Source organism: Gymnogyps californianus, chromosome 27 (genome assembly GCF_018139145.2).
Source record: "Gymnogyps californianus isolate 813 chromosome 27, ASM1813914v2, whole genome shotgun sequence".
NCBI classification, from domain to species: domain Eukaryota; kingdom Metazoa; phylum Chordata; class Aves; order Accipitriformes; family Cathartidae; genus Gymnogyps; species Gymnogyps californianus.
In genome coordinates this window covers 4,624,301-4,651,554 of record NC_059497.1, presented here as the reverse complement: position 1 = coordinate 4,651,554, position 27,254 = coordinate 4,624,301, and the positions used below count along the sequence as shown (strand labels likewise).

The following is a 27,254-nucleotide window of genomic DNA, read 5'->3' as shown; positions in this document are numbered from 1 at the left end:
GCCTCCCCCGCCCGGCGGCTCTACGCCGTTTGCGTAGCGTGCCCCAAGATGGCGTCGCGGTCGTCGTCGTCGTCGGTGGCCGGAGCGCTGGCAGCGGCGGCGGAGCGGCTGGAAGTGAAGGGAGGGATGAGGCGGGCGAAAGGCGGCAGCGCGTAGCGGGCGGCTCCCGGCCTGCGGGAGACAGACCGAGACCGAGAAAGAGACTGTCGCGGGGAGGCGGCCCCCCTCCGTCCCCCCCCCCCCCCCCCCGTCCTTCCCCGCCCGCCCCTCGCGGGAGCCCCGGCGGGTCCTTCCCGGCGCCGCCACCCTGCCCGCCCCCGCCCTCTAGGCCGCGGGCCTCGCCGTCCTCCGGCCTGCCCCCCCCCCTCCCCCCCCCCCCCGTCCCCCCCAGCCGCCCCCTCGGAGCGGAGGATGATGAAGCTCAAGTCCAACCAGACGCGCACCTACGACGGGGACGGCTACAAGAAGCGGGCGGCCTGCCTGTGCTTCCGCAGCGAGAGCGAGGAGGAGGTGAGGGCCGGGGGGCCGCGGCCGGGCGGGTGCATGTCCCCCCCCTCCCCGGGGGCAGGGGTGGGGAGCGAAGGCGGGTGCCGCAGGGGAACCCCCGTGCAGCACACCCTGCACCCCCGGAGCCGCCCGGGTGTGACTTGGTTGCAGCGGGATTTTTTTTTTTTTTTTCTTCTTGGTGCAATTAAGCGTCGCTGGGAAAGTTGGTGTTTCCCCCTTTTCTTTATTTCTCTCCGCTAAACATGAGAAGAATGCCCAGAATGAAAGGTTGTGTATCGTGGGGTGGTGGAACAGCCTGGTAAGGAGGGTTGTGGCACGGGATGGGATTTGGCAGTTGAGTGGACCGACCACGCTGGCAGAACTTCAGTCCAGCACATCACATGAGATGGGAGAGGAAACCTGACCTTGGATTTATAAAAAGAAACTGGGATAAAAGGGGACTGATGGAGTGCCAGAAGTTGCTGTCCAGAGAGGCTTGGGAGGAAGTGGGAATTAAAGGTAGATTGGTTAGTTTGAGAACGGCCGTGTTGCTAAGTGGTCGTATTGTCCGTGCAGTTAAAAAGAGAAACTTTACTCAGATGTGCAGTTTTTCACTATTCTTCTTTAATATCTTCTTCACGTGGGCTTGGGGTGCTCGGGACAAGCTAGGCTGCAGGTCTTTTTTTTTGCTTCTTCTGGAGTCAGGCATACTTCATTTCATTTACTGGTTCCTGAGTGGCTGTGCTAAAGTCTTTGTTCTCTTGATTATCATATTTGTAGCTACAGGAAATCGGAAGGGAATGCAGGCGGTTCACTGGAGGAAAGTAAATTAGCATACCGTTCAGTTATTATTTAACATGCTGAAGGAGGCTTGACAAACCCTTTGTAGCTGTGCTGTCATGGTGAAGAGTGTCAACATTTCAAGCATAAATGGTTTGAAATGAAAGCAATGTGTTTTGGTGAAGCGTTCGTCGTAGCTGGTCCTTCCCACTGACTTTGAGGAAATTTCTGATACTTGGAACTAACTATGAAGAAGACTGTAATTGTACTGTGTAATGATACTGGGGCTAATCAGCATGGGTGGTTGAAGGCATCTGAGTTTCCTGATGTGATTTTTACACAATTTGTGAGGCAAGTGTGGCAATTCTTCTCAAGAGTCAGATGCTTGACCACGTTTGATTACAGTATGGTTGAAGATAGAAATGCAATTTTAAGAGCTACCTGATGCAATCAGCTTTTGACTGGTCGTTAGTCTTTATTTTACAACACCTCAATTTGCAGTGTCATACAGGCTCCAGCTTACCCCACGGCGGTGGCCTGTTACGTCTTCTGGCTGGTGGGAACTGGTGTCCAGAGCTCTTACGGTGTTGGTAACACAAAGGTGCATTAACATGGCAGTTTCACAATACTGACCTGAAATGGTTGAAGAAGGAAAAGTAAACTCGTTCTAGAGGCATGCTAACTTGTGACAAATTTCGTTCCGTGTAGATTGAGCTGGTTAGGTTTGTTTAAGGTTGAGCTTTAAAGCCATTTTTATGTCAAAGTTGTGTCTGTGTTGTGGTTTGCAACAACTTTCAGTGGATTGAAAATCTCATTTAATTTAAACTGGTACAATTTCAGGCTTTAGTTTCTAGGGATGACCTAGAGTAGAAAAATCTGTTTCCAGTTTCAAAGGCAGGAGTTGAGGTAGCTGTCTCCCTGTGCTAATTGTGCCTTGTCATTTCCATGGGTCTGTTATGAAGACTTGCAAGTGAAGCTCTGGAAAACTTTTTGTGTCTCAGGGCAATACAGGTTCTCACGTAAGCATCGTTTTCTCACTTGAGCTTTGGTCACTGTTAGTGTTTGGCCTTGTCTCTGATCTCCCCAGTAAAATCAGGTGGTGTGTTGTACTGTTCTGTGACACCTTAAGGAGCACTGATTGCTTTGTAAATGATGCGGCATGGGATGTAGATTGATTTCCTCAAGTACATGCATGTGTGTGCTTTTTTGTAAGTGAGCCACAGAAATAGTGAAGCAGTGAATTACAGGGTTTTTTTATTTTGAATTGGCCTCCTGAGGACATCACACAGCCTTTCAAACACCATATTTATTTACGGTATGTATGTATTTAATGCAGAGCTGAAACTGGATCCTGTGTTCTCATCTATTACATACCTACTGCAATAGCCGGTCATGAAGTGGACTTTTTCAACAAAAGCATTTAGGAAGGTTATTTCAAGTCACACCATGCTAAACACATACACACCAGAATGGACTCCTTTCACAGATACTGCTCTTGATCTTAGTCAGAAGGCCTAGAAGCTGTTTAAATTATGCTTGTATCGATTATTGAAATCAGCAAGCAGGAAACCTTGATTTTTATTAATTTCTCTTTCTAATTATTTCTTAGGTTAATTCTCATTTGTTAGCGTTTATTTAAACTTTAATTTGAGAGAAGTCTGCTTGTCTAATCTTATTGCTACTTGCACTTTTTCGATAAGATAGGTCTTATCTGTACACATTTAATTATACAGTTTAACGTGTCTGTGAAAGATTTCTCATTTTTCTTTTTCTCTTGGAGAATAATACTTTTTTTTTTGTGCTACTGACATATTTTATTATTGATTACTTCTATTTAAATGGAAATTGAGATCTGTTTAAAAGGCCTCTCCAGGGAGGGGGAGAAAAAACAGAACCAAAGTATGTTAGTTAAAGATATATTAAAAGCTTACTGTTTAAAAAGAAAAGGAAAAAAAAAAAGCGTGTTTTGATAAATAATTTAAGCTTGCTGTATTAAAATATTTTTTTTTTTGTAGGACTGGCTGTTTCTGGTTACTGTTTCTTTTAAGCGCTTAAGACATAGTAGATCTTAGCTCTCACATTTCTTCTTCATTTCCTGCTATGAATTTAAAAAAACAAGTTTTCTCCCTTTTTGAATCCCTAATTAGTTCCTGAATTAAACAGTTTTGTCGATGAACAAGAAAAAATAAAAAAAATTCTGTTTACACTTACAGAGGAGGCTACTTTTTTTTTCTTTTTAGGTGTTTACCCCCTAACTCTTCAGTTAATTGATTTAATTTTCTTTAAAATCTTAGCAATCAAGGGGATTGCTAAACCAGCATGTCTTTGGTTAGGCATTAAATTTGCAAATAGAGTCTTAACATAATAATACTTGCTTTGTTTCTTTTTTAGTTTTTAAGTGATTTATTTTTTCCTTATGCTGCTCGAGCTTGCACATTTTCTCTGTATTGCATTTGGAAGCTACTACTTTTGGATGTGAAAGAAGCTCCAGAACATTTTTAGAAGACCAAACGTTGGCTGACAAGATGTCTTTGTTACATATTCCTTTAAAAAGCAGTACAGAGGGAATTCATTTAAACATAAATCTCAAATGGAGCAAAAATTACATTTCTTAATTGGGTTGTGTGGAAAAAAAATCTATAGCTGTGTTGTCTCATAAACAGTGAGCCACCGCAGAGTGATGTCTCTTTGGGCAGGAGGGAGAGCAGGGCAATCGACAGGATTAACTCAAAGAGAGTGTGAACAGACTTCAAAGGACCTTTCGGCAGCCGAACGCCAGGACTCTGCTGTTTTCATCTTTGCAAATGGAGTAAACTCCCTTGATATTTGCTCCTGCTGCAAAAGTGGGGAAGGAGAGCGTGCAGATCAGGAGATCCCAGGTCTTGTGTTACCTCCGAAATCACTCATTTTATTGCTTGTGATGTCTGTGCCTCTCAATATTGCTATTATGGTGTTATTTTTAAATAACACAAGTATTTTTTGTGCAGACCAGCTGTTTCAATGAGGAAATGTTCCAGAAAATTTCACTAATGTCTTACTATTAAGAAGCAGATGGAAGCCTGCTGAATGGCAGCATCTCTGTGTTATATTTTAACAGAAATAAAAAGGATCCATTTGGCTTTAAGTCCTGCACTGGTGTAGCTACAGGTTTAAGCATGCCTGCATTGTATCTGGTGAAAGGACAGGCTGCTCATTAACAACTGGTATTTTTAAAGACTTTTGGAGGAAATGCTTCGGAAAGAATAGGATCCAGGATTGGTCGTCTTTTCTTAGTTGTGAATGAAGTCTAAATTGAGATGAGAAAACAGAACTTTCACACAGCGTCTGGTAAGCGCCCTGGCTCTGCCGCTCTATGAGTGTGCCAAGCCAATACGGCCACCAAAAGCTACGCTGATGTAGCCCCACAACAGCCTCGGTTGGGGAAAGTAATTTGAATGCAAACTAACCTTTTTCTTCTTGCTTCTCTTGGGTCAGTTTTAAACCAAGCTATGATGTAATACAGCAGTTCTCAAATTTCAACTGTAGACTACGTTGATGATCACACAGTGTTCCTGGGCCATCCTTTGTGCATTTGCTTCAATATATAATAGCTAAAACCACTTGGAGTACTTCACTGTTGGGACGTAAAGGGAGCCCAGCGTCATATGATCATCGTACTTGCCATGGAATATAGTCTCAGAACCTCTGTTCCAATGGCTCGGCCTGACTCTGTACGTTCCCTTCAGCTACATAAAAGGGTTGTGGTTGAAACCAAATAAAGTTCTCCCTGTCTGTTGCTAACACGTCTCCAGTAGGATATAGGCCAGTTTAGAAATAGTTCTCTTGCTTGTGCTGCTCCTGTCCCTCTCAGCTGTGCTTGTAGCTAGTTTTCTCCAAGATCAAGAGTATAAACCTCTGCAAAACCTAGCTTTCATCTTAAAAAGTGTTTAGCGCTTTCATAAAAGCAGCTTTCATAAACAATTTTACAAGCAATTCCATGGTCTCTTGTACTTTCCCAAACTACAAAAGAATGAAAATTGTTAAGTTTTCACTTAATTTACTGGGAGCTCTGTAAGCTGTTGTGAAACTGATGAATTGAGTCAGTTTTGTTCTGCTGCAACTCAGGGAAAGTGGTGAATATGGAAAGAGGAGAGAGTGTACTCCACCCCTAGGTTTCTTGAGAAGGACCCAACAGCGGTGGCCGCTGTCTCTTCTCCTCTGCATAAGGCTTCTCTGAAATCTCTTTCATCTCCGATTCGTTTATTGCCTGACCAGAGGCTGTAGCTGTTTTTCCTACCTTTCTCTCCTCACTCTTTGTGTCCCGTCCCCCCCCTTTTTTTTTTTCTTAAAACTCACGATCAGTTCCCTGACTTGGTTCGTCTCAGCACCCTTCAGACAAGCGTGGAGGCAGGTACAAGCAATTGGGGGGTGTACCCAGCTGGGACTGCTGCCAAAGGACCTAATCTTTCCATGGATGGTCTCTCAAGGTCTGGAAAAACAACTCTTTCCCTTCTCAGTCAAAGAAAAATGGTCATGTGCTTGGATTTCATCTTTTTTTTTTTTTGAAATAGGGAAAATTATCCTGGTTTGCATACCTCTGTGATGGGGTCGCCCAGAAAAATTGGATGGAACAAAATTAAGAAACTCTGTTCTACCTTATGAATAATAAACATCAGTGTTCAGATGCTGTATATAATATCGAGCAGTTGGGAAGCAGGTACTCGGTTTCTTTAAACAGTAGTTCTTCTTCAGTCCAGCTGAGAGACTGACTGCACAGACTAGTCAAAGATCCTTCAAATTTTGTATTTGTATCAGAAGTTGTTTCTCTGTAGCTGTCTTTGTTGTGCAGTGGATAATGCACACTAACTCTTTGTTCTCAGAAATTTCATGTTAACATGTGAAATTCAGAGGGATAAAATTACCTACTGGGTAGATTCTTTTTTAAGATGCTTCAGATGGTTTGGATGTTATTTTCATTCGTATTGACTTGGGTGGTTACTTTTTCTTGTGTAAATAACATATATTGATGTTATGCGTAGAATTAACTGCTTGTATTTGAAAAGCTTCTCAAGAGTTTTCATGGCTGTAGGGTTTTTGCATGCTTTATTTTATGAATAGGACTTGTTAATCAAAACAGTAAGTGTATATATATGCAACTGCTGACATCCGGAATCATTTGGTCTGTGTAAAAGGCCAAAATACTCCCTTCATTTCTTTTTTTTTTTTTTCTTATTAAAAAAGGCGGTTTACAAGCTAGCATTCCTTCTGGAAAAAGTCTGCCTGGACAAGTTGTGTAAGTACCGACTGGTCAACAAACTGGTTTTGACAGGTAGAAATAGGTTATCGGTTTTGGGGTCTTTCACTGGGAGTGCCTCCTTATCAGCCCTTTGCTTCTGAAACAAGCGGCTGCTGGTTCAGGCATTTCAGCTGTTTTCCCTGTCCTGTCCCTGCTGTGAAAGGCATGTTGCAGATAATTTTTGTGGTTATCTAAAACATAATTTTGATGGAGGGAGAGGACTCCGGATTGTGTTCCTCTTCGGTAAGAGTAAGCGGTCACTCTAAAGTCACAAGAAAACTGTAGTAACAGTAATATGACCCTTGGTATTTTGAAGCCAGAGTAGCAGTGCAGTACGTGATGATTTATTATTGTTATTCTAAGAAGTAGCCTAAAAACCAACAGAATTTTCTTTATTTTTTCCTCTATGATTATAGTACTGTAGGTGCTATCCAAACACTTGAAATGACTTGAACTTCTTCCAATTCACCTCTTGCTCCTTTTTCAAGACTTGTGTTTTACTTTTGTCAAGTTCTGTAGCGTGAATACTTTCCCCTTCTAGCTTTCTGCCATTAATTTTCTGCCTCCAGTTTCTAGGTACTGCATTGTAGGTTAAATCGCATTATGCTCCGGAGCAAGGTGCGGGTGTGTGTGCGAAAATAACACTTGTCTAAGGAAATGTATACTGTTGAGGAACAGTACTGCTCCTGTGAGGACATGCTGTTATGGTCAGGAGAGGGTTTTTCTGTGGCTTGCTGTTGAGGTTGTGTGTCTTAGCTAAAGACATTGTCATGTTTAAAGCCGGCTGTAGCCTTGCTGACCACAGGCTGTACTTGTTACTACTATGTGCTAACTTCGTAACGTGCCCTGAATAGCAAGAGGGTGGGAGAAGCCCTCCTGTAAGCCTTGGCATGCGTGTTTAGACCATCCTGCGTTAGTAGTTTGGCAAAATGCGTGTTTTGTTGTAGTGTAATTGAGGCCGTGTTTCTGCTGGTTAAATTGGATTAATTTTTGCTAACTACAGTGTCTCTTTTCCCCTCCTGCTCCTCTTCAACTCCGTTTGTCAGTGTATGCTGTTCTTAGTGTTTAAAGGTGGTTTGATGGGGTCGAATCGAGATCCTGGTTTTGTCAGATATAAAAGCATTAAGTACAGTAACAGTAATATATTGGGATTGTGAGAACGTTTGTTAACTTTGAGTAGAGCATAAAAGGTCTTTATTATGCTGGACACAGAGCTGCACCGGCTACAATATCCTGCCTGGTCGTAGGGCAAATCGGAGAGTCACTAGCACAGCTAAACTGCAAACCCCTGAATACAGAGACTCTTATTAAATTGAAACTTTCAAACAAAGAGAGATTGTACAGGCAAAAATCATTGAAGTCAGCCATCTTCTCCACCAGTCTCAGTACAGTGTGTTATGAGACATGTTATTTTCTTGTAGTCTGTGTTCTGATAAGTAGTGCTAAAGTGTGAAATGAGTTTAAATGTCGGGAGGTTTGTGCTTTAAGTTGCTATGCAAAATACATGATTTTGTGGCTTAATATTGATAGAAAGCATGAAAGAAAGTGCCGAGGCTGTTTCAGTAGCCAGTAGCTATAGATTGGCTTCTGGCAGCAGAATGCTGGCTGGGCCAAAAAACATGTATTTAACATCTTGTCTGCTGTTTCTTATTAAGTCTGCCAGCTTGATTGTCCTTAGGCTGGCGCGCGTGGGTAGGACTGTCTTTTCCTGGAAGCCTGGAAGGTTCACAGCTCATTTTCTAATAACGTTGTAGCCCAGCTTCCAATAATGCTATAGCCCTTTTCGTCTGTGCTGTAATGCTTCTATGGAGCCTCTTTCTAGGAATCATGTTCCTTACAGTGTAGCTACTCTTGTTTTATTTATGAGTGGTGGTGGTGGTTGTTTAAATCCACAATAGCATGAAAGAACCTGGGAATCCTTCAATCTCTGTTTTGTTAACTGGGAATTAATTCTCTGCCTTATTTTGGTTGCCTAGTTTTTGCTTTGCAAAGCACCATTATTTCGGGGGGGGGGGGAGAAAAAAAACCCTGATGTGAATACAACAGATTTGTATGTAATTGGGTTGTTTTAAGGTCAGCATTGTGTATCAGGGACTCCCAGATTTATTCCAGTGACAAGCTCTTTTCCCCTTTTCCCATGGAGCTCCTAGTTCTGCGTGTGGCGGTCCAGGCAGCCTTAGATGTCTCGGCATGTTTCCTGTCTCCTCCGGGGGAAAGTTGGTAGGCTGCTCTAGATTTGTTTGGATTTTTTGTTTGCATGCTGCTTTGAAGGTTGCTTACCATGAGGGCTACAGCCTAGCACTGTTTAGGAGCCCCTGCTGTAGACTTCAAACTTTGCTTATTTTTCTAACCTTTCTCTTATTTCGTTGATTGTGTGAGAGAGCTACTTCAGGGCTGCCTTGTGCATTGCCAAGGAGGCTTGTGTTGCTCATTTCCCTGCTTTGAAATGACATAATTGTCTTTCAAATCCTGGAAAACAGAACTTGGCCATGCAACGTGATACCTGCAAATGCTTTTCCAAAAAGACTGCAAGACTTGGCTCCGAAATCTACCCCCAGAATCCCTAGTAGGCCAAGAGTCTCAGTAGCCATCTTAAACACAGTTGCCTGGCAAGAATAAAATGAAAATGTCAACCTTCCTTTGTGTTTTGGCCTGATTTAAAAAAATAAAATAAGTCAGGTCATTTTTGGCGTATTTTTTATGACTATTTTGATTAAAATATCTTCTTTAGTATATATTCAAATGAATGTTTCTATGTAATAAAGAAGTTAATGAGCAAAAATTTAGGTATCAAGAACATTCGAGGTGGTCCTTTAAAAGAACTGTACTCTTTATTTTGTAAAATTCGGTTGTATTGGAAAATGTTCAGTCTAATTGAGCAGTTGAGTAACAGTTTTTTGTCATGTTATGTTGTAAAATGAATATATAGTTGCTGTTCTCTGTCTTGGCTTTTTGGTGTAAGTTAGCCTTTTGGTATATGAACATGTTTGTTCTGAAACTTAGAACATAATTCTGACCTCGTTATGGCAGAAATATAAACTACTGCTGTCTCTTCTGCAACCTGCTCAGCTGGTATCTTCGCTTCCCCAGGTATTTTATGTTCTCCCATCCAGCTATCAGGGGAAAAGGTTTCTGCAGAATGCGTTTCTTATCTTGGAAACAGCATTCAGGCTGTTCCGCCCAAATATTAATGGTTTTCAAAGAGAGCTTGTTTTTCAGCAGATCTCTTTTTACTGGCTTTGGGGCAGTTTGTAAAATATTTGAATGATGTTGCCTTGTGAAAATATGCCTTGTGAGAAGATCAGGTTTGTGACCACCTGGGGAACCTGAACATACGTAAGTCTATGGGACCTAACGAGGTGCATCCCAGAGTTCTGAGGGAGCTGGCTGATGTAGTTGCCAAGCCACTGTCCATGATATTTGAAAAGTCATGGCACCGTCAGGTGAAGTCCCTGGTGACTGGAAAAAGGGAAACATTGCACCCAATTTTAAAAAGGGTAGAAAGGAGGACCCTGGGAACTACTGACCTGTCGGCCTCACCTCTGTGCCTGGGAAGATCATGGAACAGATCCTCCTAGAAGCTATGGAGGCACATGGAGGACAGGGAGGTGATTTGAGACAGCCAGCATGGCTTCACCAAGGGCAAGTCCTGCCTGACCAGCCTAGTGGCCTTCTATGATGGAATGACTACATCAGTGGACAAGGGAAGAGCTATGAATGTTGTCTATCTGGACTTCTGTAAGGCCTTTGAAACGGTCCCCCGCAACATCCTTTTCTCTAAATTGGAGAGATTTGGATTTGATGGGTAGACTGTTCGGTGGATGAGGAACTGGTTGGATGGTCGCATCCGGAGGATAATGGTCAACGGCTCAGTGTCCAGGTGGAGATCGGTGATAAGTGGTGTCCCTCAGGGGTCCGTACTGGGACCAGTACTGTTTAGTATCTTCATCAATGACATAGACAGTGGGATCAAGTGCACCCTCAGCAAGTTTGCAGAGGGTGTAGTTGAGTGGTGTAGTTGACACGCCTGAGGGACGGGATGCCATCCAGAGGGACCTGGACAAGCTCGAGAAGTGGGCCCATGGGAACCTCATGAGGTTCAACAAGGCCAAGTGCAAGGTCCTGCTCCTGGGTCGGGGCAACCCCTGGTATCAATACAGGCTGGTGGATGAAGGGATTGAGAGCAGCCCTGCCAAGAAGGACGTGGGGCTACTGGTGGATGAAAAGCTGGACATGAGGTGACAATGTGCACTCACAGCCTGGAAGGCCAACCGTATCCTGGGCTGCATCAAAAGCAGCGTGGCCAGCAGGTCGAGGGAGGGGATTCTCCCCCTCTACTCTGCTCTGGTGAGACCCCACCTGCAGTACTGTGTCCAGCTCTGGGGTCCTCAGCATAGGAAAGGCATGGACCTGTTGGAGCGGGTCCAGAGGAGGCCACAAAAATGAGCAGAGGGCTGGAGCACCTCTCCTGTGAAGAAAGGCTGAGAGAGTTGGGGTGGTTCAGCCTGCAGAAGAGAAGGCTCTGGGGAGACCTTATTGCGGCCTTTCAGTACCTAAAGCAGGCTTGTAAGAAAGATGGGGACAGACTTTTTAGCAGGGCCTGTTACGATAGGACAAGGGGGAATGGTTTTAACTAGAAGAGGGTAGATTTAGACTAGATACAAGGAAGAAATTTTTTGCAATGAGGGTGGTGAAACACTGGCACAGGTTGCCCAGAGAGGTGGTAGATGCCCCATCCCTGGAAACATTCAAGGTCAGGTTGGATGGGGCTCTGAGCAACCTGATCTGGTTTGAAGATGTCCCTGCTCACTGCAGGGGGGTTGGACTAGATGACCTTTAAAGGTTCCTTCCAGCCCAAACTGTTCTATGATTTGGATTATAACGACCTTTTTACTTGATCCCTTTGAATGCGTTGCGTGTATTGGGACACAGGACTTTTTTAGATGTGTGGTTTTTTAAAACACAGCAGTGTCTCACCCTCGTTTTGAACTAGGCCCCTTTGTCTTGGGAGATCTCATTGGTAGCAATATCCTGTTTAAAGTTGTTTTAAAAGAATGACCTTGTAGGGCATGTTTCCTGCTCTCTCTTGATGGGATTTCCTTTTTATTAAACAGGAAATAGTCTGATTACATTAAAGTGTGAGAATGACAGGTTTTTCCTTCCCAGCGAAGGTTGTTCATGTTAATCCTATTCAGAAAATGCTCAACTGCCAGAGCAGCTGAAGTTAATTTACTTTGCCTAAAACTGTTGTTTACACCTAAAAGTTCCTACTAGTGTGTTGCTAAAGCATTGTCTTAGTCTGAGCAGTCCAGCAGGCTTTCCTGTAGAAGTCTTTGTACAGGGATTTTCTTAGCAGATACTTTTTCTCACAAGTGGAAGGTGGCAGGAGTTCAATGGCATGAAGTGTGCTGTGCTGAGTTTCAAAGATCTGTTTCTGCAGCTTTTTTTCATCTTTTTTTTTTTTTCCCTTTGAGTTGGAACTCTGAATTGAAATTGGAAATAACAAAGATGATGCTTCCTTACCTGGCAAGAAAATGTATACTTGAAATGTCCGTTACTTTTTTTTAACTTTGTCCTCGGAATCACCTGCTGACCTGAAGTTAGGAACTTCAGTCCAAGCTCTTCTGTGTACGCTACTGGTAATGAGTCAGGACGAAGTAAAAGTCCTGTAACGTAATAGGAAAAGGTACCGTGATAAGATGGCACAGGCCAGTGGAGTGCGTTGTGTGCTGAGCCTGCAGTGGCCAAATATTGGCAAACCAGAGGTGGCTGCTGGTGACGGCCTTACAGTCCCAGCCCACAGTACCTGGCTGCTGCCCTGAGCCTTGAAGGCTCTGAGGATGAAGGCAGTTTACATTCCTATTTAGGCATGGCTTACTGATGGCGTTTTATATGGATTGGATGTTTGAGGGAAAGGAATTCTGTCTTTCTCTTGAAGAAGGCCAAACACCACGGGATGTTACTGTAAGGTAAATGCTATTCCATTGCAACCTAAGCCAGAAGATGGGTCAGGTAGTAAGCATCTCCATTAGGAAACTGCAGAATTAAGGTAGCCCATTCAGCTTAATTTGTTTCTAGTATGCATTTGCCCTAATTCAATAGACGGATTGGGGAGTGCTCAGGGATTTAAATGGGCTTGTTTGGTAAATGATGCATCTTCATGCATGGCAGGATTGAGGTGTGGGTTCTGACTGAAGCAGGAAGAGGAGGCTCTGAGACATTATTATTGGTGGGATCCACAGAAAATTGCTCATTAGAGGAGTGCTGACACTTGAGAACACCGAGTTTAGTTCCAGACTTAGGAAAGGTTAGACCAGCAGTTGCCAAAACGTTTGTTGTGACCCCTCTTCAGTTTCTGCCTTAAGCTTTGCTACTCCTGCATTTGAGAGCTGTGGTTTGGACTCCCACAACTGACCCTTGTCTCCTCACTCTGGCGTGCTCCAGTCTCTTGGCCCCCCTCTTTTCCCTGTGCTGAGCTGGTGTGGTCTGGGTGGCCCTGGAAAATGAGAAATCACTTTGCAGGGTGGTCGGTTGGCAGATGAGAATTTTCAAAAGATAAAAGAACTGGGAAACCCTGGAAATCTTACGCTTGTTTTTGTTTCAGAAGTTTAATTTTGAATTCTGTAGGTAGGTTTCCTCTTGATAATGAGTGCAAATCTTTTCATATCCTACTGGTAAATCAACATTTACACAGTAAAGCTGGGGATTTTAGTGTCCCGCACAGTTTAACTTCGAAATGTCTGATTGAAACTGTTACAGCTGGCCTGTAACCTAATTGGACTGGTATGTTGGAAAGTTTCTGGAGCAAGTTGCTTTGGCTCTAAGCTTTGTGCCAGTGAAATGATGAAGTATAGCATGATGACTCTAATGAACAAGCTTTGTTTAGAGAGCTGAAAAACAGTATTAGTTTTGTTTTTAGTTTCCATCTCTGCTCGTGGATGTATTGCAAGTAGATTTAATAAGCATAGTGTCTCGATATTCTTTGGGAAAATTTTTAGCCAGTTGAGATTGTTAGTTAGCTTTTTTGTTTCTAGAAGACGACAAAACAAAAACCGAACTTGTACAGAGCAGAATTACACTGGAATAAAACATGTTTCAAGAAAAACTGCCAGAAAGCATGCTTATGAAAAATTACTCCTGTGAAAATGGTTGAGCCATTTTCCCGATTCAAAAGAGTCTGTCCTTCTGTGCAGCCTTTTCCTAGGGTTTTTAAGTGGTTTAATGTAGGCTTATATTTTGCTTATATCTCATTGAACAACCTCATCCAAACCAAAAGTAACCAAGTGCTGGCTCCACAGCTGAACTCTTTGGTGCCTCCTGCAAAAGAAGAGGCAAACAGGGAAGCTGAAAATCTCTGTTAAAACAATTGCGCATAAATATTTTAGTGGGCAGTTAATTGACTTGTGTGTGTCGTTAGTGTAACTGCAGAGGCAGACAAGGCCAAAGGTACCAATAAAGTTAAATCAAGCTGCTTCTGCAAAGGGTGAGAGCGCTGAGCAGCTTCTGTGCCATCTTGTGTTGTTGCGTGATGTGTATCCCAAACTGTCAAGACTACGTAGTGACTTTGAGTACAGCAGTGAACTCTTAGTTCACTGTAAGTATTGTGATGCTGTATCAAATAGCAAATCGTTTTGGTATGCAGAGGCATAATTTATTCTACGACGTGTCAGAGCAGTGAGAAGATAATGGCTGAAATAATTTGGAGTGTTGGAGTACCTTGGTGTCACTGATAATGTAGTTTGCGCAGCTGTCTGAAAGGGGCTAAGGAAAGTGTCATGGAAACAGTGGAGTATTTTCAAGGACTCGCATTGTCTTGGTGGTGTTTGGAGGTGTGAGAGATGCAAAGACAACTTCTCTCTTCAGCTGGGCCCTGGAAAGGAGCGTTGCCTTGGGTTTAGACATCAGCTGTGCTCTACTCTCCGCAGGTGCTGCTGGTTAGCAGTAGTCGTCATCCTGACCGATGGATTGTCCCTGGGGGTGGCATGGAGCCCGAGGAGGAGCCCAACGTGGCCGCTGTGCGAGAAGTCTGTGAAGAGGTGAGTGTTTGACAAGAACAGGAGCTCCTGGAGCTTCGCTGCTGATTGTTAGCCAAGGCTTTGTGGATTTGTTTTCATCACTCTTGCTTGTTTTCCTTAAGGTGAAGAGGAATATAGGGTCACTGGTGATATCCCCGTCATACGTGGGAGGGAAACCGGAGTCCTAAATAAAGATAGCATAGGAATGTAATTAAGGCTCTCGGTCGGAATGAACTTTTCCTCGCCCGATACCTTTAACTGAAAATAGATAAAATTAGGCTATAGTCATTTCAATACATACCATGATATTCTCCGTTTTGTTTTCTCTGTATGAAGAACAGTTTCTTAAGAGAACTTCAAAAAACAGCTGTGTTTTTGTGGAGCTATCTAATACTTGGGTAGAAGGTAGAAATAAGACCTTATGAGCCGCTAAAGGCACTCCAAAAACAGGGACCTCAATATGTTTTGGTCTAGTGCATATGTTCACTTTTATGTGAGTAAGATATGTTGATCATAAGAGTTATAAGCAACAATTACTAATGTGTTCATGTTTTTTGTTTGTTTGTTTTTTTTTTTACTTGAAGCTATTTCAGAAAGGAGGTCAAACAGCAGATCAAACACAGATTGATGATCTGTATGGAGAAGGCATATTTTTCTCTTAAAGCTGAAAGAACAATTTTATTCTTCATAAGGAATTTAAAGACAGCAAATGGCAGTTGACTACATTGCATGTAAAACATGTCTTTAGAATTTGCTTCCGAATATTATCAAATTGGAGAGATGCTTGGATTCAGAAACGATTAAATGATTATATATGGATGACCAAGTAGGTTCACAGTTATATAAGGCAGGATTAAAAATGCATTCAAGAGGGTTATAAATCTTTGTGCTGCAGAACAGAAATCAAGAGCTAATTGATGGGACTTGGGAGGAAGCAGTTGCTTTATTTAATTGTCTGGTATATGAAGGTTTTTCTCTGAAGTATTTGGAAGTACCTGCTGCTGTCTAAGAAAATGCTGGATATTTTGGCCTTTGGATGAACCTAATGTGGCAGTTCCAGAGTTGTGTGTTTCTCTTTGGATGTTTTTATAATCTAGCAGTTTATCAGAAAGATATGACAGATTATACAGTCAAAGATGTATTTTTTTTAAGTGTCTTTAGGTCCCTCTAGTACTGGGGATTGCTGCTTGCAAATTCAGTTTCCAGCTTGTAATACAGCTCCTGCTTTTTTAGTGACTCGGCGATCTTTCAAACACATTACAAGCCAAAGTGAGTTTAACCAGAACAATAGAAATACTTCTAGCTTCAGACTCCTGCTTTACGACCCAATCGTTATTAATAATGAAGTTATTTGATACAGAAGTCAAGGGTTCATTCAGGAGGTGCACGGCCTCGCCTTTCAAATCCTTAAAATAAATCTGTATCGACCCTCCCTTCCTTGGGCAGAGCAGCGCCTTGGAAGAGTCGCTCTCTTTCCGTGACAGCTCGGTGGCTGAAAGGAAGCCTTGGCATGGGCTCAGTCTGCAGTGAAGGAACTGGTTTGGGCTGGCTGAGATAATCCCCTCTCGCTCAGCTGGTGTTCCCTCGCTCACGTGGACCGGTGCCGAATGAGAATGTAATTCAAACTGTGGCAGCCTGGCAGGGTTGAGTCATTCCCAGCGAAGCACCTATCTGCTTGAATGCCGCTCAACAAACAGTAAACATCGAGAGCTCCAGGATTACCCCAACGGCTAACCTCCACGACACCTAGTAGTGTGTGATGTGAATGCAGGGGGGGAATCTGAAATGGAGCTATCAGATGCTGTTACGATAAAGGCTTTCCTGAAAGCCGTCTTGCAGAAGAGCAGCCTGTCACGTGTATAAAATTGCTTGAGTGCTTCTACAGCTAATGATTAGGCTAGCTGACACAGGTGGCAAACACAGGCGAGCTTTTAGGTGTGTAAGGCCTTCCTCAAATAGGTTTGTGTTCCAGTACGCTGCTTACGATCCGCACACAAAATTATAATGTACATCAACAGCCTTAACCTCAGCGAGCTGTTTACTGTAAAATGTTGCTGGGGAATGTGCATGCGGGAGGGGAATGTTTGTTATATTACAGCTGTAAAGGACTTGTGCGCCCAGCTTATGCTATTGATTTGGCAGAGGAGGTGTTTTAGGAGACTGCTGGGCAACTGGTGTGCATGCTAGCTGGTAATCCTCATTCATCCTTTCATGTGAATCTAGGCTTTTTCAGGTAGGTTGTAGCTGAGGCTGATTTCTGAGTAGGTTTGATGTCTTTGCTTCTCTCCTGGGACAGGCATGTCTGTCACTCGCAAGGAAACAAGAGGTTAGCTGAGCAGGCTCTGCTGCTTGTGTTGGGAGAGGGAAAATCCAGTTTCCTCCGTGTCGATGAACACAAAGTAATTTTTATCCTAAAAGAAGGTGGTTTGTGTGCTGGTCAGAGTTGTGGAAGAAATTTGTGGACTTTCTTTCACTGACTTTGGTATGCCTTTTCCATTTTAATAAGAGACAGTTGGAAGAGCTGTAAGGACTCATTACCCTTTCAGTTGCTTGTGGTCTTTGAAGATGACAATAGGCTGGTTTTTCTCAATTCATTCTTTTTTGTATGGTATGCATTTTCTTTTTAAAATATGCTTCCCTAAACTAAGATTTTTAACTTCTGCATTCACTGTTTTAATTTTACCACATATGTGTTTGAGTTTATCCATGTTATTGCTGGAATAATTGTCATGTATAGAAATCTGACTTTTCCCTCTTTCTGATTTTCAAAATTTTAGAAGACCGTTCTGAAAATGAAACATTGATTCTGAGTGAAACCTGTGATCCCTCTGGCCCAGTTTGAGTTAGAAGTCCTTGTCCTAGTTTCAGGTAGTCCTTATCTATATTAATCTGTACGAGCAGAAGTATTAAAGTAGACAGGTACCAACACTTGTCATGCTTGCTGTTGTCTGCATAAAATTTGAAGTGAATTGAGTTCCTGGGCATTGGTTTTAGGCAAAGTGGCAGTAGACAAGCACACTAGCTCTGAATGAGAGCAGCCTTTTCAGAATAAAACCATTTATTTCTGACAGACTGTTGAAAAATTATGTAGTCAGTCTTACGCAGCTGTAAACTCCAGGTATGTTCTGAGGTTCACCTTCACCTTTTAAAACGGTGTGCTGTTTTAAAACAGTCGTTAGTGGCAATTTAGTATATTTTTTGCTGCTTCATTCTTGGATTTTTTTGCTGTTGCATTCTCTCCACAAAATTAATTTTATGTTAGGAATAAGGGTTTTTTATGAGTGTGAGCAACTGGTGAAGAACATGTTTTAGAAATAGATGCCTTAAATTAAACTTATAGAGTGACTTTGAAAAAGCCTCCACACTCATCTGTTAAACCCAAAGGCATTTCATTTTGCACTTACAGCATCTTTCACATCCTGACCTTTAAATAGTTAGTAAATGTCAAGTTCTATAAAATTATGGGAGTGTTAGTCGTGCTTTCTTCATGGGAATCAAAAGCCAGAGAAGTTGTGCTTGATCTGTGATCAAACAGGCAATTGATGCCAATATCAAAAATAGTCCATCGTGATAGTACTTTGATCTGGTTGCTAGACCTCTTTTTTTTTTTTTTTCCTTTTCCCCTCTTAAACATGCTTTATAAAAAATCTTTTCTGTTTCATGTATTCTGTTAGTGATTTAGAATATGAATATTGTTATCTTTCAGCGCTAAAACAGGAAGACTTTTTTTAAATATTGCAAGGACCATGGATGAATGACTGAGATGATGGCATTGAACTCTTCCTAGATTTAGTAATATTTAGTGCAAATAGTGGTACCAAGTTCACTACCATCTGTTACCCTGTGTACTCAAACTTCATAAAAATGAGTGCAGTGTCTTAAAGTTCTTTGCTCTGTCGTGGTATTTCATTTCTATTTCACAAATGTAAAAAGCATATATTGGTTGTAATGCAGTAAAGAATTAGATGAGTAAGTATAACCCTCTCTGAGACACAGTAGAGACAGCAAGAAAATTTGCCTAGCAGGTCTGTAATTGGCGTCTGTAGAACTTGTCTAAGCTAGCAGTCTTTATGGGTGTGATTTACTGCCGTCAATACTGCAAGTATTAGAGCAAAGATTTGGGTGTTCTGCCACAGTCCTCTTGCCCAGCAGTAATCTGTAGTAGATGCAGGCTTTGAGCCTAATAGAGCAAAGTAAAATAGCTGAAATTCCAACCCACATTTTCCTTAGCTCAGATGGAAGGAAATAAAAGCTGTCCCTAGGAACAGATGGTGTTGCTGCAGGCTGCTTTTTGCATCTGACCCGAACTTATTTTCAGCTTTGAAACCTGAACCTGCTGTTCTTGGATGTCTTCAGTAGTTTTTCTTTATTAAAACAAGTTGTTCCATGAGCAGCAGAACTAGTAAAGCTTCATTTCCTCCAGATTTTTCTTCCTTGTCCTGAACGCCCAGCCCACCCCTCTGGGCGTGCGGCAGCGGTTTGAAGTTGTGTGCTGTTTTGGGGCAGCTGGCTGTTGCTATGACATTGATGCACTCTTGCCAGATCTATCTTTTCCTCCGGTGAGGACTACCTTGGACATGGAAATGGATTTGGATCTGCAGAGCAGTGAAAAAGCAGCTCATTTTGCAAGCTCTGTCTGTCCTCTTTTATACCTGAGTGTGCCTCTTCCTGGGGAATACTGTCGTTTGATTGATTTGCTTTATGTTCACACCTGCAGATGGAACAGTTGGTGCTGGTGCTCTCCTACCCCTTGTTGGTAGGTTTAGTAGCGTCCTCCTAGGACGTGCGTGTATTTTGAGGATTGCAGCACGGGCTCTATGTGCAGCACTTCTAATGCTTGGTGGGGGAATGTGTGCCCAAATAAATTGTGCTGTCTCTGCCAGACACTTACTGTTGTGGCCCATGAGGGCGGAGGATTCTCAGTCCATTTACTACCGAGGAGAAGATTCCTGAGTCATCTGGTGCAAATTAAGATTTATATCCAGCTTCAGTCCTGGATGAGCCTGTGACTATGCTTTTAACTTTCCAAGAAAATGCTCGTTGTCCTGCAGCGAGGATGAGTCGGCAGGGTGCTGAGGGGTTGGCCCATAGGAAAGCAAGAGGTGGGGAGCTTGCCCAAAGAGGAGCCTGGCAGTTTTGTTGCTCGTTAGCTACCTTGCTTTGGTAGTGATAACGGCTATAGATGATTTTCTCTGATGTCTTGGGCAACTCTTATGTTACAAAGTTGTGTGGTACTGTGAATTCCACTTCCACGTTTGTTTGTTCCATTAAACGAAGTACGTGATCGTACAGAGACTATGACTTTCCTATTTCTGTGTGAATTAAGTGCTTTATCAAAAATAGGTGTAAAACAATCCAGTTGGTCTGCGTTGGATGTCCTGTATATACCAGTAAAATAGGATGAGAGCACCATTAGACTCCAGGATGTAATGGTTGATGTGCTTTGCAGCCTTTGGTAAGGACTCTCTTTATAAAATCAGCCCAATATTTGTTTGAATCAAACCATTAATTTGTGTCGCCATTTGCTACTGCATGTGATAAATTCATATGTGAAGAAAACCTTAGCACTTCTTTGAGTTGTCGAGAGATAATTCAACGTGATTTTCCTACAGCGCCTGTTTGTCTTGGCATTGCTTTTTGTGCCTTTTTTGGGTGAATAAGACTAGACAGAACAGAGAAGAATCATCATAGTTTGCAGACAGAGCGTTATTTCTGTCGCCTCTGTTTAACCAGAACAGAAGGAAGGGCTCCTCACCTGCCTGTATTACTTCAAGCACAGTTTTAGAGCTGGGGATAAACTGCTTGGGAGGCTGGTTGTGCAGTATTCATGCTTAGTTTCCAGGCTGGCTGGTTGCCTGGAGATAAATTTGTTTCTAGTCAAGCTTGAGAGTTCACTAAACCATCTGAACAACATCCCTGGCTTTTGATTCAGTGCCTCTGCAGGTAAGTAAGGAGAGCAGAAGTTCAATAGGTTTCTCCAGGAACAAGTGAAGAAAATTGGCTTAAGGTAGTTATTTACCTGAAACATTTGATATACACTTCACCTTTTAATATATTTATGTATGTATGTTGCGAAGGTGGAAACCTTGTGTTCCTCTGTGTGTTATTGCTGGCTGATTGATGTGGTTGCTTATCTAAAAAAAAAAAAAAAAAAAAAAAAAAAAGTCCCACCATTTGAGGCTGCTGAAGGAGTTCTTTGAATGAAATTCATTTGAAGTATTTGCCTTCCAGTTCACTTCTGAGAGAGATTAGTCCACGTTAGCAGCAACAGTTTTGCAGATGAGGTAAAATCACTCATCTGCAAAGGTCAAAACCAGTTATCTGTCCTAGCCACGCTGGTGTGTGCACACACGCGTACATTGACCTTCATGGAATTGCTGTTTGACTCCAGAAATAGCCTTGTGGTTAATAGTCAGTGGTCCACCTATGGGCTGAGCAGAGTGTCAGAAATACTGATGAGACAATAAATTTTGCATCCAAAACCAACATAAAAGATTCGGTTGAAAAGCTCCTTCCTAGAAGTAGAGGTCAGGGAGCATGTTACAGAAAGAATTACAGATTTCTATGAATGCTTGTAGTAGGGGGAGCTACAAATCCTTTTTTTGGGGGCAGTTCTACCATCAGCTATCGTTAGAAGCAGTAGTGAGGTGTGCTCTGGCTGTGTTGTTTGGTATCTGTGTGTGTTCATTTAGTAGGCTGGGAATTTAACCAGTAAAATCTTTTAATTAATAAAAGTTCTTCCTTTCTAAAGCATATGACTCTACAGCAACTGGTTAGTATCTGAACAAGCGGAAAACAGTGTATCTCAGCTGCTCAGGACAGAGAATTGGTCTTACCATTAAATATTTAGTTGTCCTCACCCAAACATTTTTTTTTTTTTAAATAAAAAAAAGCCTGACATAATCAGATCTATATATCTCGGCTGCAAGAGCAGAGGCACTGTTTTCCTGAACTGTTCAGGATGTGTTCCAGCTGCCAGAGACAGCAGCCGAATTTACCTTCCAAACGTGGCTGGGTTGTATGCCAGATTGTGTGTGTTGTTTCAAACCAATTAAGTCATGGAGCAAAATCTCATCTTGTCTGTAGCACTTGAGTTCCAACCATTTACCGTTGTAAAAAGAAGGGAATGTAAATTATTGGGAAAGAAGGATGGGTCTGGGGGCAGGAGAGTGGGATGGCATTTTGCATGCGTGCATGATGCAACACCAGAGAGCAGAGGCGAGAAACAGCACTTCGAGAAAGTGACTGAGCCACAGCAGTGAGTGGATGTATAAAAAGTGACAGCAAATGAGATGAAGTGGGTAGATCCTCAGTAGTATTCAAATAGAAGACAAAACTGTTGCTTAGATCTTCTGTTGATTTGTGTCTGTGCTTGGTTCAAAAGTCTTCTTTCAATGCACATCTGCATTTTGTGTTATATCAAAAATAGTCTTGTTCCTGTTCCAGAGGCCACGTTACAACATTGGAAGTATTTTATGTTTATATTAGCTTGCTTCAAATGTATGCAGGACATCCCTGAAATACCTGGTAGCTGTCGTGTTGCTTTGATGGTGTAAGTGGATGTCTTATACATACTTTAAAGTTATTTTCGTAAACTATAATTTTAAAGAGGTTAAACTGCGAAACCCCAAAGCAAATTTTATCCATGCTTAGACTATAATAACCTTTAGAGGAGATTCTGGTCGTTCAGGGTATATCGGTATGCAATTAGTAACTCATCAAATAATTTTTTTTTTTCCCCTCCAGATTGAATCCAAAAAGGTTTGAATATAGAAAAAGAAGAAAAAAATTCCTGGGAATGCGTGCATGGTTAGAGCTTATGATACAGTTGTGTCATTTTTGTTGTGACCATGTTGTTTTCAGATTAACAGAATTTGACAACATTTGCTTCCTGTTTGGAGGAACTGCTCCTGCACAACAAATAAGGAAATATGTGCTGACCTGTTGTTAAAGCATGTTTTTTTTTCTCTTTTAACTTTTCATAGGCTGGAGTGAAAGGGACGTTAGGAAGATTAGTGGGAATTTTTGAGGTAAGTTTCAGACATTGAGGCTGTGAAATTTTGATGCAAAAAATTGTCTTGGAGTAAAAGTGCTTCCTAGTTTGTTGTGAAGTGAACTAGATAACTTGTTTGAAGGAAAACTTAAAACTCCTCGTTTAAATAAAAATGCATGCTGATCCTTTCAGCGATACTGATCATCTGCAATTTCCACTTCAGTTGAAATCACGAGTGGTAAGCCAGTGTAACAGTGAATATTCTCGGTGCCTCCATAGCTTTCTTGCTGCCAAAAAAGGCCACCCACCGGCCGGGGAGCAGTGGCTCTCCTTTGTTCTGTAGCACCTGCCGTCACCCGTTGCCAAACTGGCCTCTGCAACGTGGTGAAGCGTGTGTGCTCCTATTAGGAGTGTGGTAAGACCTGATGACTACTAGTGAGACGCGTGGTCAACAGGTACCAGGCACAGTTCTCTTTACAGTTGTTTTTTCACTATTTCAGAGTTGTGTGAAATAGATAAAAATCTTTCCTGTGTTTTGGTTTGGTTTTTTTTTTTTCCCCCAGCTGAGGAGCTGGTTTATAAGCATATCCATCCACCAAATACTGCCGTACAGATTAGGAACTAGACTTTTTGGTTGCAATCCCTATTAATACTTTCAGACCTGTCATTTAAAACACAACAATTTTGAATAGCTAAGAATGAGCTATAATGTGAGAGAAACTGCGTGTAAGGTACCGCAGCATCATAGTGAGGCAGCTTGCAACTTGTAGTCACCATGTGCCCGCCTGCCTTATCTCCTTTGGTAGCCTTGTTGTTATTCTGTTCCCTTTGCCCTCTAGAATCGGGACAGGAAACACAGGACATATGTTTACGTACTTATCGTCACAGAAGTGTTGGAAGACTGGGAGGACTCTGTCAATATTGGTAAGCTCTTTGTGCTTGCTAGCATTAACTGGTTTGATGCAGACAGAACACGTCAGCTTAGCATCCCTCTGGGAGCTGGAATCCTTGTGAGGGCGGTTGAGAAAAGTTGCAGTGGTGTGTCCTTTGGTTGCTCGGGAAAAAAAAATTGTGGTCAAATTGATGCTTTTGTGACCTCTGTGGCCCAAGAGAAGTCAATTCAGCTGTACAGCTGCCTCTACAGCAATTTTGTGTTTAATCCTTGCACTTTAAGATACTAAGCAAAGAGCGTGAAGAGCTGTCCTTTCTAAGACTACAAGAAAATACATGTGGGCAGTGTGGATTAATCATTCCCCATTATCTTTCGAAATATTTGCGTTTAAATCGGATTCCCAAATGAAAATGAATGTGGTGTTCTGCGTGAGGTTTGTCAATAGCACTGCAGCACCTGTAACTTGACTTTCCTCAGGCTGTGTATGGAAGAGGTTTAATGGAAAGAGTAAGAAGTGAGTGCTCTCCACCAAAAATTGAGGTTCAGTTGCAAATGGATGGAAATTGGATGACGGTTGGTGTGTGTTGTTGTGGGTTGTCTTAAAATGAGTATCTGACTTGAATAGAAAATGCGGAAATAGCAAAATAAATGTGTTGTGTTTTTTTTTTTTTTAAATTGGGAAATGCAAGACCGGCTGGTTTGCATGGTGGATGTGCTGCCCGAAACAGATACCTGTTGTGGGGATAGAGGAGCCATCAGTGTGGTGTTTGCAGTAGGTGGCCCTCGGGGTCAGAGGATCCTGAGAGAAAATTTCCCAGTGTCTTTTGAACTGACACTTTGCTACACGGTGAAATTATTCTCACGGCATTAGTGCACGTGATAATGATTGAAAGCCAATCAACAGTAATGTTTAAACATAGAAAGGGTAACATCGTTTCGTTGCATCCACTGATTTTTCTTTTTACCCACAGGAAGGAAAAGGGAATGGTTTAAGATAGAAGATGCCATAAAAGTTCTGCAGTATCATAAACCAGTGCAGGCCTCGTATTTTGAAACCTTGAGGCAAGGTTGTTTGGCAAACAACGGCACTCCTGTCATGACCACGACGTACTCTGAGAGCTCTGTGTCTGACATCAGATGACTGAAGACGTCCCTATGAGAGAAATTTTGAAAAATAGACTGAAACATGGATTTCCCTCCCCCCTCCCCTTTTTCACATGCCTCCTCTATCAAACAAGGCATGGGCAGCAGCCTGTGGCAGAGCAAGTGTTAAGAGTGCTGCAATTTAGTGCAAGGTGGGATTTTTTTTTTGTTGGCTTTTTTTGCTTTTTTGCATATGTATTTTGTAAAATACATTTTGTGCATGAAGTGCCCCTTTCCCGTTACACCGCTTCCATGGCCTGGCGAGCGAGGCTGCCAGTTTCGCCTCTGCCTTGTGTTCTGAAGTGTCCCGTTTGTGTCATCCCAGCCATAGCCACTTTTTTTTTTTTTAATTAAAAGACTTCAAATGTGAGATCAGCTCTTTAAGTCTTAGTCTGTACTGTACGGTGCTGTTCAGACCTGTGTGGTGGTCACTTTCAGCACATGTGTATAAAGTTTTTTTTTTAGATGGAGAATCTAACATTTTAATTTTGTGGGAATTTTTTTTAATCCTGGTCTGCTTCTGAAAAGAAAGGTTCATAATTAATCTGTTTGCCTTTTGTTCTGTTTTTTAAAAAATACACATTCTGTGACAGTGCTAGTGGCTGGGCCAGTTTACTCCCCGTTCAGTATCTCCCGATCTAGTGCAGTGACACTTGAAGTTGAGGGCAGAGTTTTGATCACCTGCAGATATCCCTGCTGCTCCGTTGCTTCTCCTACAGCTTCCGCCAATGTTTCTGCATTTACATCAGAAGGAAAGAAAAAGGAGTTGGTCTTTTAACACTTGGCCAAAAATAAATAGCCTCAGAAACGCTACGATAGAAACTGAATTTCATTGTCTGTGGTAGGAATCAGGGATTCGAAGTGGGGTCGAAGTCTGACAAACTGGAGCGTCAATCACCAATGCTGTTCTGCTGATCCTGCTGCGTTCTGCTGATGTCTCTTCTTGTCCACATGCCTTATACCGTGCTGAACTGGATACTTGTAATTTGTGCTAAAGCATCGGATTGTACTTACTGAGTGTTACTGCACAAACCCTCGGTTGGATAACCATGTGTGTCCCTGAAAAGAAGTCCTGGGGGAAAAATTCAGGTGTTCAATCTCTTGTCCTGTGGTTCTGCAGCACTTACAATTGCACCATGGAGCATGCTCAAAATGTTTAACCTCTCCCTCCGTGAAAGGTACAGCTGACTCCCGAGCAGAATTGCTAGTTGGAGAAGTACACCGTTTAATAGGATAGTTCCCCTGATGCATTGGCACGCTTCACTTTTTTTGTTGTTGTTGTTGTTGTTTTTATTGATGTAAGTTTCATGCTGTCTTGATTTGCCAACAGTGTTGTCTAGTTGGGAAATAAAATGGGAAGAGTTGGGGCTGGGGGGTGGGTTGGGACAGGTACACGTTTTGGGAGGGGCATTAATTAATCCCTGGCTTGGGACAAGAAGTGGTTGCTGAATTCAGTAGCTTCTCCTTTGTCAGAGCATAGCCAAGATGTGAAATTAAATCTGCAGTACTCTTTTTTTTTTTTTTCCCCCTTCTTTTTTTTTTCCTCCCCTCCTCTTTATTTAACAAAAAATATTCTAATAAATACTCACTGTTCCAGAGTTTTCTCTCTTCCCGAGAAGCGCTTACAATATGAAAATCTGATAGAAATATCCATGGAGCCTGGGACAAGGGGGAATGGTATCCTTGCTGGTTGGCAAGAAGCTGTTCATTTTAAGATCCTATTCTGTTCCTTTACTTGTTCTCCTTGCTTTCATCGGTGTGGAGTAGCAAGGCCAAAAGCAGTGCCAGTGATCGCTAACATGAAAAACCATGCATAAGAAAAAGCTGAGAGGCATTATTCGAGAAGTAGCTTGAAACCGAGCATCTGGAATTGAGCCTACATTACACCAGTTCAGTTCACTTCAACTTAGAGACGAATGTACAATACTTTCTTACTCTGTGCTGATCGGCCTGAACCAAACTCTCAAAAGGGCTTGAATATTGTATCTGGAAGCGTACAAGAAATTCAGACAGTCCGCTGTTACCGAGCCGTGAGTGGCACCTAACACAGCCATCTACTGCCTTCAATTGAGTTTTTGTCTTTACTGTACAGGTTAGTATGTTGAAAATGCTTTGCAACAAAACAGCTGGTACTCCTGAAAGAGTAACTGCAGTTTTAATATCAACAGCATGCACACTTTTGTTTTTAAACTAAAAATGTTTTTACAGGGCTGTTAAACTGACAATTTAGGGTAGAATATTGTTAATGACTTGCTAATGGCTTATTTGTTTGGGTCAGAAAAATAAATTGTGCCAAGAAAGTGTTCTAATGTGGCATGAATTGATGCTGTTAACACGGTAACATCGAGCGGCTGATACTTTGCCTTCTTAACTGGAAATAGCTCCTGGGGTAGAAATAGCCTTTATTCAACAGACGCGGATTTCAGAACAGGCCTTAGTCCTGTGCTACCTGAATCTCTCCCTGCACCACACGAATTCCTGTCTTCCTCAGCATCTGAGGCTCTTCTCCAGTAACTAGCATAGCTGCGTGCCCTAGCAGTTTAAGCGATTTTATCCAAAATGATGTTAAATTGGTTTGGGACCGACAATCAAACTACCTTTATTAGTGACGAAAGAGTTGTTCTAGGGACGGCGCGTGCTCTGGGTTTCGCAGTACAGATTAGTGCCTGC

General features: G+C 42.3%; 1 protein-coding gene across 1 annotated transcript; it reads left to right on the top strand.

Moving 5' to 3' along the window:
• Positions 1–411: 411 nt before the first annotated feature.
• On the top strand, positions 412–25,397 carry NUDT3 (nudix hydrolase 3). The gene is made up of 5 exons (XM_050911335.1): positions 412–510; positions 14,467–14,577; positions 22,542–22,586; positions 23,389–23,473; positions 24,413–25,397. Exons 1-5 carry the CDS (start codon positions 412–414, stop codon positions 24,580–24,582), a joined length of 510 nt encoding a protein of 169 aa, XP_050767292.1. The 3' UTR covers positions 24,583–25,397.
• Positions 25,398–27,254: the final 1,857 nt, after the last annotated feature.

Bases quoted from the DNA above. Each gene is read 5' to 3' on its own strand.
- NUDT3 (XM_050911335.1), top strand. From the start codon at position 412: ATGATGAAGCTCAAGTCCAACCAGACGCGCACCTACGACGGGGACGGC. The intron at 511-14,466 runs GTGAGGGCCGGG...TACTCTCCGCAG, and splicing joins GCAGCGAGAGCGAGGAGGAG to GTGCTGCTGGTTAGCAGTAG. The intron at 14,578-22,541 runs GTGAGTGTTTGA...AACTTTTCATAG, and splicing joins TGCGAGAAGTCTGTGAAGAG to GCTGGAGTGAAAGGGACGTT.